This window comes from Phalaenopsis equestris, unplaced genomic scaffold, assembly GCF_001263595.1.
Source record: "Phalaenopsis equestris unplaced genomic scaffold, ASM126359v1 Scaffold000006, whole genome shotgun sequence".
Lineage (NCBI taxonomy): Eukaryota > Viridiplantae > Streptophyta > Magnoliopsida > Asparagales > Orchidaceae > Phalaenopsis > Phalaenopsis equestris.
The window spans coordinates 2224584-2234749 of record NW_018164448.1 but is presented as its reverse complement, the minus strand read 5'-3'; the positions used below and the strand labels follow the sequence as shown (position 1 = coordinate 2234749).

The window sequence follows — 10166 nt, the reverse complement described above, 5'->3', positions numbered from 1 at the left end:
GTCTGAGGCATTGACAAAAAAGGAATGGAGAGACGTTATGAAAGAGGAAATGAGTGCTTTAGAAAAGAATAAAACATGGGAGATCGTTGACAAACCAAAGGAAAAAAACATTGTTGATTGCAAGTGGATTTTTACATTAAAGTACAAGGCTGATGGATTCCTTGAAAGATATAAGGCAAGGTTAGTAGCGAAAGGGTACACTCAGACTTACGAGGTGGATTATCAGGAAACCTTTGCTCCAATTGCAAAAATGAACACTGTGAGAATCTTGTTATCATTGGCTGTTCACTTCAATTTGCAACTGCTACAGTATGATGTAAAGAATGCTTTCCTTCGTGGTGACCTAAATGAGGAAATCTACATGAACATCCCTCCAGGACCTGAAGGGGACACAGATAACAAGGTGTGCAAGCTAAAAAGGCCATTTATGGGTTAAAAAAATCTCCTATGGGTTAAAAAAAGCTCCTAGAGCATGGTTTGACAGATTTGCAAAAGTCATGAAGGAATTTGGGTATAATCAAAGCCAATGTGACCACACTCTTTTCATTAAACATTCAGCTGCAGGGGGAGTGACTGCTCTTTTAGTCTATGTGGACGACATCATAGTGACTGAAAATGATGAGAACGAGAAGCATGAATTGAAGTTGAGACTAGTAAGAGAATTTGAAATTAAGGAACTGGGGAAATTGAAGTACTTCCTCGGTCTTGAGGTGACATATTCCACACAGGGGATCTTCATATCTCAGCAGAAACACGTGATTGATTTATTGACAGAACCAGGGAAGACTGAGTGTAAACCAATCGCTACTCCAATAGATCCAAACCATAAGTTGGGAGAAGCTAAAGAAGAACCAGCTGTGGATAAACCAGAACCAGCTGTGGATAAAAGAATGTACCAAAGATTGGTTGGCAAACTCATATATCTTGCTCACACTCGACCTGACATAGCATGTTCTGTAAGTATGATCAACAAAACCCCTAAGGCCTACCTACATATATATATAACCAACCCCAAATTAAGATATCACTATTCCAACAATCAAAACACATAAGTACTCTTTTCCACATGCAAGTACAAAGTCGGCTTATGTTACAAGGCAACAATCAAATCAAGCCACAACTTAATACTCTGAATTAACAGAAGATCTTCAATTTTTTTATACAAAAAAAGAAAAAAAATCACAAAATAGTGATGGCAGCCAAATTAATTCAACGACTTAAAAAAATTATAATATAATACAAAATTTTCATTTTTTTTTATATAAACAAAGAAATTTTTTTAATAAAATGGAAAAGAGTATTTATGTTTAACCAAGATAAGTTCATAAAGTAAATAATTATTTCTAAGAAAACATCCCAACAACTTGAATTTTTGTAAAAGAAATTTTAACAGTTAAACTTATATAAGATAGTGTGGAAAATTAACAAAATAATTTGTATTTCTCCTTATTTTTGAATTGATCATACAAGGTATTATATAGGAGATTAAAAAGGAGAAAAACTAGGAAACTATTTAACTAATTCTCTTAATTTAAGGAATTATAAATTTATTCTAATTCCCTTAATTTAAAGGATTTACCAATTAATTCTAATTTCCTTAATTAAGGAAATTAGAATTAATTGGTAAATCCTTTAAATTAAGGGAATTAGAATAAATTTATAATTCCTTAAATTAAGAGAATTAGTTAAATAGTTTCCTAGTTTTTCTCCTTTTTAATCTCCTATATAATACCTTGTATGATCAATTCAAAAATAAGGAGAAATACAAATTATTTTGTTAATTTTCCACACTATCTTATATAAGTTTAACTGTTAAAATTTCTTTTACAAAAATTCAAGTTGTTGGGATGTTTTCTTAGAAATAATTATTTACTTTATGAACTTATCTTGGTTAAACATAAATACTCTTTTCCATTTTATTAAAAAAATTTCTTTGTTTATATAAAAAAAAATGAAAATTTTGTATTATATTATAATTTTTTTAAGTCGTTGAATTAATTTGGCTGCCATCACTATTTTGTGATTTTTTTTCTTTTTTTGTATAAAAAAATTGAAGATCTTCTGTTAATTCAGAGTATTAAGTTGTGGCTTGATTTGATTGTTGCCTTGTAACATAAGCCGACTTTGTACTTGCATGTGGAAAAGAGTACTTATGTGTTTTGATTGTTGGAATAGTGATATCTTAATTTGGGGTTGGTTATATATATATGTAGGTAGGCCTTAGGGGTTTTGGTCAAACCACATAATAAATTTTTATGCCTATGATTTCACCTTCTATACTTCTCTTGCACTTTATTTGCTACTATGGTAGTTTGTGTGTTTACTTCGTTCAATTTGTGCTATCATCTTTGTTGTTGTATGAGATTATAGTTTTTTAAAGTTTTTTTTAGCTTTATGTGGTATCATAAGTCAGCTCTGTACTCACCTCGGTAAAAGAGTATGCATGTTGTATTGATTATTGGGATGATGATATTTTAGTTTGGAGATTAGTTATGTATGGATGTAGGTCTTGGTGGACCGGTGGTTTTGGCCGAACAACGTAACGTATTTTGTGCAAATTATCTCAGTTCTTATATTTTTTTGCACTTTATTTACTACTGTGATGGTTTGTGTGTTTACTTTGATTAGTTTGTGCTATCATCTTCGTTTTTGTGTGAGATAATGTTTTTGCTGAAATTATTTAATCTGTAAAGTTGATTAATATTTTCAAGAAACCCAATTTAAACACTCCGGCCTGCTCTCTTTGATTGCCATTGACTCACTACCGTGCTGACACTTAGCATTAATTGACTGCAAATAAGATGCTCAAATATAACCAGGAAAATATCCTTAATTAAGATTGATCATTATTCCAGCTTTATGCATGCGGTTCATGAGATTCAACTTGAATGTTTTTTTTTCAATATTTTTTTAAACTTTGTGATCGACATTCACACTATTGAGCAAAATTGAGAGGAAGATTTGGGCTACCCTCCGAGAATGGTTTTTTGTGCAACTCCGGTAACAATAGTTGAAGATGGTTTTTATGTCTGCAAGCATTTATCTAAGGTCCTCGAATTGAACTTCATTTATTTTTTTCTTATTTGATTAATTTGTATTTTTTTAAATCATATTCAATTTTAAAATTTAAATTTTTTATAAAGATTCGACAATTCGTAACTTTTTAAGTTGGAAATGCATGGCTAAGATGGATTGCTATTGGAATTTAGTGATTTTGGAGTGCTTATGCCCAACTAAGCCATGCTAAAAAAATGAAGCAAACGAAACTTCCAGAGTAAATTTTGTACTTGTAAACTGTGAACAATCTTTTCTTTAATATAATGATTATAACATTATATAGATTTGGTGAACATATTTTTGTGAAAATACTCGGCTGAAATATGAATTGCAAATATGGCAAAAACATTTGTCGAATTTTTAATTAAGTATATAAAACTTACTTTTGATGACAACAGTATTTACTAATGAAAAAAATATGCGAGACATGTTCATGTTGATATTATTTGAAAATTTAATCCTCATATGGATTTCCATCTAGGTGTAGAACATTTGTAGCTATATGACTGAGGGAAAATGAAAATTTTCTAGAAAAAGAAGAGAGTTTAGTTGTTCTGGTTTCTTTGCAGGCTGGGCTGACAATTAAAGTCATGGCATCTGGCAGCAGCTACTTCGATAGCATGGTGGAAGACGTTGAGATAATTGATCCACCAAAAGGTGAATCGACGATGGATTTGGGTGAAATTGGGAATGATCCGACACAATACCAACCAAAGTCCAATGTTTCTGTAGTTAGCAACGTGCGAGAACTCCTGGAGTGTCCAGTATGCTTGAATGCTATGTATCCCCCTATCCATCAGGTATAATTTGCCATTTTATGATGTTTTATTTGTTTACTGGTATATGCATCACACATTCTTTGACCCAGGTTTGTGTGACTTATATTGCTGTCTATACTAGTATGCTATATCCACAGTTGCAGTCTTTGTGATGCATTATTTTCTTGGGGTGATTTGCACACACTACAAAAATCTTATGTATGTATATATTTGAAAATGCTTCCTATTTACTTATACGCCACCTTATTTTCTAAATCACATAATATATATACTTGAAAAGGCATGTTTTGCTCTAAATAAGTTAAAATTAGTGGTTATTGATTTGCTTTAGAGATTTGAATGCTATATAAGCAATATAAAACATTTTGATGTTAAATATGTAAGTAATTTGTGGTATGTATGCAAATCCCCTATTTTCTTATTATCATTAATGTGAAGTATTTATATTGGAATTACAAATATCATTTTGGTGAATCACATCATAGGACTTCAGAAATTTGATCGCCTACGAAGAAAAATTGGAGATTTTGCTGTAAAAAGATGCATTGACTATGAAGTTCAATGTAGGATACAATGTTTTATATTAAAGGTTTAATTTCATAATTTCCTCTCCAACATCTCTCCAACATTCATCCTTGTTGAACATCCCGACTCATCGTTCCTAACTGAGGCACTTCTTAATTTGCCAGTAATGCTATAATTTTTAATTTGAAAAGGAGTTTCGCAACACATTCGTTAAAATTTGAAATCTTATTCGAAATTACCTTGAATTTGCTTGTATTTTTTGTTGTAGAAAAGCTGCGTGGGAATGGTTAAATAAAGTTTAAAGTAATGACATATGTTTAAATATCTCCGAATTTTCTACTTTTGTTGCATAATGATAAATGCATTGCTACTTTAACTGTGTTTTTGAAGTGCAAAGCGCAATGTGATGCACAATACTATATTTTTTGCTTCAAAGCGCAAAGCGAAGCGACGCTTTTGTTAACCAAAGCGCTAATAGGCTATATAAAATGCTATTATGTAAATGCATTCATGCACAATTATAAAATATAAAGTATGACTTAAAAGATGATATAAATATAAAAGAATGATAATGCTTTACTTGAAGACGAACATTAAGGGCAAAACTGCGAATTAAAGTTTCAAATAATTTCTAAAAATTTGATATATTAATTAAAAAAGTAAAAAAAATGCAACTTTTTAAAGCCTTATTAAATCAGTTGGTGCACATATTTAAAAATCGATTGTCATTACTGTAAAGGAAGTTGTGATCACTTGGCGCATAGAAATGAAGAAGAATATTATGTTTTTTTTTATGCATGATATTATAGGATGATATGCTACAAACAATGTTAACGACCCTCTAAATTTTTTAAAATAAAATTAAAAGGCTGAAGCATATAAAACAACAACAACAACAACAAGCATACAAAAAGATCGTCCTCCAGTTTGAACACAAATCTTTGTATCACGCATTAACCTGTGTTCAATTACTCTCTCCTATAATTTAGTTGTATGACCATTACCTTAATTCTTCTATAATTTACACACTCTTGAGCATCTCCTTTACTTTTAAAAATGGGGACCAAAATACTTTTTCTCCACTTCTTAGGCATTTTTTTAGTTTTAAAAATACTATTAAAGAGTTTAGTAAGTCAAGTAACTTTCAAATCTTCTAAATATTGTTCCCACTTCAATTGCGATATCATCAGGTCCTACTGATTTTTAAATTTTGGTTTTCTTTAAAATTTCATTAACTTCTTTTTTAGTTATGCGACGATAAAAATAAAAATTTATTATTATTATTATTAATGATATTAAGATCACTAAGGTTGATCATATTTTCAGAAACTACATTGAAAAATTTATCAAAGTATATCACCCATCTATATTGAATATATTTTTCTAGGAAAAACACTTTTTGATTTTCATCTATAATACACTCTTACTTTTTTTTCTTTTTGTTTGGATAGTTTATACATATATTTTTCACTATTTTCAGTATAATTTGTTATAAAAATCCCTAAAAACAAAATTCTTAGCATCATAATTTTTTCTCTTAAATTTCTATTGGGCTACCTTATATTTTTTCAAGTTCTTTAAGCTTTTATATTTAAACTAATTTGTATAACAAAAAAAAATATATTTTTTCTTTTCTTGCACATTATCATTCCACCACAAACTATTTTTATTTATAAAAATTTTTCTTTTTGATTCTCCAGATAATTTTTTTTGCCACTTGTTTAGTACTGTTTTTTACTTTATCTCGCATAAAATTAGCTTCTTCGTGAATATCCTAAATCATGAAATCTTGAAGTTTACTTATAAAACTAGTTTTATGTGTTTTTTAAGTGATTCCATCTAATTCTATGATAATGTTTCCTGATATTTTTTATCTTCCAACATCTCATCTTAAAATCTAGAACTAATAATCATTGTTGAGTATTTAACCTTTCAATTGGACTGATCTTGACCTTTTTGATAATATCTTTTTCTCATACGGAATATTCAATTTATGTTTTATTAGATCCTTTCTTATAAATAATAATATGCTCATCTCTTTTTTTACATAAAATATAAGAATATCAAAATCATAAGCTAAATCAAAATCTAAAGTAGTATTACTTTCTTCATTAATCTCTCCAAACTTGTAGCCACTATGAATATTTTTTTAATCTTCTATCACTTTACTGGAAACAGGTTCATTTAAATCTCATCCAAAATATATTATTTATTTAAGAGAGATCATTTGTATTAATTTTTCTGAATTATTTCAAAATTTTTCTTTTGAACCTATTTCTAAACCTACTTGAGGAGCATAAACACTTGTACCATTAAAACTCTTAGTATCAACAATATTATTTAGGGCTACAATTCTATCTATAATTCTATTAATTTTTACAATATTGTTTTTCAAACTCTTATCTATAATTACGTCTACACCATTTTTGTGTGACTCGTACCAGAATACCAAAATTTAAAACTTGAGCTATCTTTTCAGTTTTTTCGTTTTATGAATGCACAATATATTTTTTTGTTTCATGAACCATAATATTTACTAATTTTATTAATTTATCTATGAGAGTATATATATGCCAAAATCCTATTCTAATGATAGTTTCATAAAATAATATTTTTACCTGCATCCATCTATAATGTGAGAACCCTTGCCTATTTGGCAGTACACCTGGGCACCGGTGTAGTGACCATTGCACACTTTTCATTGTATTCAAGCCATACAATGCGTTGCTTCTAGAGGCGCCCTAACATTTACATAATGATTTAAAAGATTTATTTCATGATTTTCGATAAAGAATTTACATTGGCTGTCAACAACTTATTACAACACTTCACTTTCTGCATCCGGGTAAAAAATTAAGATGAAACTTCAGTGTAATTATGAGAAAATTAAAATAATGAGCTTAATATGTTCATATTTCGTTAAGTATTAAATCATTAATTTTTTTTGAAATTAAAAATATATATTTTGTTGAGATATTGATTATAGTAGATATGGTTATTTGCATAAATAAGATTAACAAAGAAAGGATTTATTTGTTAAAATCTACTCTGAATTAGTTTAATAAGTTTGAAAATATATAGCAAACTTGAATTAGCTCAAAATTCTACTTTGAATTAAACCAATATGGTAGGAAAGTTAACAATCATAATTTCACTATATAATTTCTTAAAAAAAAAGAAAAGAAAAAGAATTTTGTTTTTAGATAAGATTTACGTTCATGCTACTTAATTCAGTAGTTGTTGAAGCTATTTGACATTAAGGAAAAAATATACATAATCAATTACCTAAATTCAATATTTTATCCTCTAAAAATTTGAGTGACAACTACAACAATAACAACAACAAGCCTTTATCCCACTAAGTGGGGTCGGTTATAGAAATACTTTTTCTCCATTGCGCCCTATTGAGTGTCATATTTTCATGTAAGTCTAATAAATTAAGATTATTTTTTCTACAATATGCCTCCAAGTCTTTTTAGGTATACGCTGCCTTTATTAACGTAAGTTGAATCTAAAACATCATCTACTCTCTTAACATGTTCATCAGATGGACGATGTTTAATGTGACCAAGCCATCTAAGACGACTCTCTATAATTTTGTCTGCCACTAGTGCAACACCGACCCTATCACAAATATATTCATTTTGCATTTTCTCTCTAAGTGTCAAGCCACTCATCCACCTAAGCATTCTCATTTCACTTAATTTTTTTTATACTTCTCTTTTAAAGGCCAACATTCTGCGTCATAGAGTATTGTAGGTTTTACTACCATCTTATAAAATTTTCCTTCAAGTCTAAACGATACGTTTCTATCACACAATAAAACCGGTACATTCCTCCACTTCAACCAACCAAGTTGAATTATAGTGATAACATCCCCATCTATATCACCATCACTTTGAACAATAGACCTGAAATATCTAACACGTTCACACCTTAAAATACATAAGAACAGTGTTGTATGAATGATTACCCTTAAAATTATGTAATTACATATATGAAATCAGAAAAAGTATAAAAAATATACTAAGTATAATAACTTCCTTATGCCAAACAGGCTGCGCATTTTATTGTTTACTTTGTGAAACGGGCAGTGGCATAGTTTCGAAGGATGGACCTCTTGAAATTGATTAGTCTTTTCCTGCGGTCATAGGCGTTAGTGTAGAACAGCGGCGAAGAAGGCGTCGGTCGAAGCTCTCGAGCCCTAAGCAAAATTCACAGCAACAACTTCCTGCTCCTTCTAACTATAGGTGGCAGTTGAAAGTTTTGTACTGCTCTCCAACGTGAGTAGGAAGATGGAATAAAGTATTTACTATGCTCTTCTCCCTTGAGCTCTCCTGATTTCTTACTCAGTTGCACTCTATACCAAAGAATAAAGCGAAGCCCATCAAAGAGTTTTTAGTTGCTCTTGCTACTGAACTGGACCAATCACCCCTTTGACCGTTTCAGCAGTTCGATTCGCTTTGTGGTTAAAATGTGAAGCACGCGCTTCACTCACTGTTGCCGTGCTGTTGCGTTAAGCACGCTTTTAAAATGCCTGCTTTAACTGTTATTTGGAGAAATGTTAGATTGAAAAATATTATTCTAGATTTTTTAGCATTTAGGTTTTTAGGTACTTTTATCTTGAAAAAGGGGCATTGCGGATGTTGATGCCTATTTTTTGTGCGTTTTTAGAGCATGAAACATTAGATATAAATGTTCTATTATTGTCGGTTTTTTTTTTTTTTCTGGAAAGCATCTTGCTAGATTATTATTATTTTAAATATCAAACAAACTTGATTTTGTGATCTCACAAGTTGAAAACTTTGTTACTGTTATTTGCTCTGTTTTTTTGGATTCTGAGGTAAAGAAAATCATAGATTTGTGCTGAACATATCTTATTATTAGCATCCCTGGTTTCTTTTAAGTTGATTAAGTGTCACTTTATACTTCCAAATTTATTACCGGGGAAATCATTATTGAGTGGGTAAATAGAGCTCTATTAATATTTATGCAGTGGCACTTTCAGGTTCAATTGGTTGAATTACAAAATACATAACCATAGGAACTTGTATAAAATCTTCTTCTTAGCTTGACGTTGTGCACAAAATTTCCCCAGAAAGAAGAGAAAAATAAATAAAATTGTTTAACTTAATTCAGAACTGTTGAAAAGCCTTGAAAAATGGACAACGACCTTTAAACAAAAGTCAACTGGGCTTTCATGAAAAAAGAAAAGGAATAAACTTGTTTTCAGTAGATTTATTATTTTCATCCTCTTTGGCAACTTGAATGCAATGTCATCTGTTGTGCAATGAGTGAAGGAAACACACTTCCTCCATGTCTCCTGCCTACTCATTACTTCTTCACTGCTGCATCCCTTAGCCATAGGAAAGTCACTGCTAATACCTCTCACATTCGTCCTCTGATGCGGGCATAAAGGAGCCGCAGGAGAGGCTTCCGCGATTCCTTCATCTGGACCGTACCGGTCTAGACCCGGGAGGGTGATCGATTCTTCCATGAGGGATTGGCGCCTCCTTTCAATTGGAGGACCCAATCCTAGCTATCAAAAGCTTATATGTATCGTTTCCATATTTTAGGTTTTCAGTTTTTAGATTGCGTTCTATTAGGACAGCCGTTGACATTCAGGTTTTTCCTTTCTAGGACTGTATTTAAAAGCGGGTGGTGCTCCGGCGATAGCTTGTTTGAGGTCGTGATCTCCTTCTAAGGGATCGAGTGATGCTCTGACTGTAGCTCGTTCTTACGGTGGTATTTTTCTTTGGCTTTTCCATCCTCTGTATTCCTCGCCTTGCTGCCGCCACCGCCTGT

The 10166-nt window shown here is 30.9% G+C and overlaps 1 protein-coding gene across 1 annotated transcript in view; it reads left to right on the top strand.

Annotated features, from left to right (window-relative positions):
• LOC110018248 (E3 ubiquitin-protein ligase SINAT5-like) overlaps positions 1 to 10166 on the top strand; it is a 37880-nt gene that overhangs the window by 9669 nt on the left and 18045 nt on the right. The window contains exon 3 of the mRNA XM_020715512.1: positions 3627 to 3857. Coding sequence (XP_020571171.1) covers positions 3648 to 3857 — 210 coding nt within the window. The 5' untranslated portion in view covers positions 3627 to 3647. The remainder of the gene's footprint in view (positions 1 to 3626; positions 3858 to 10166) is intronic.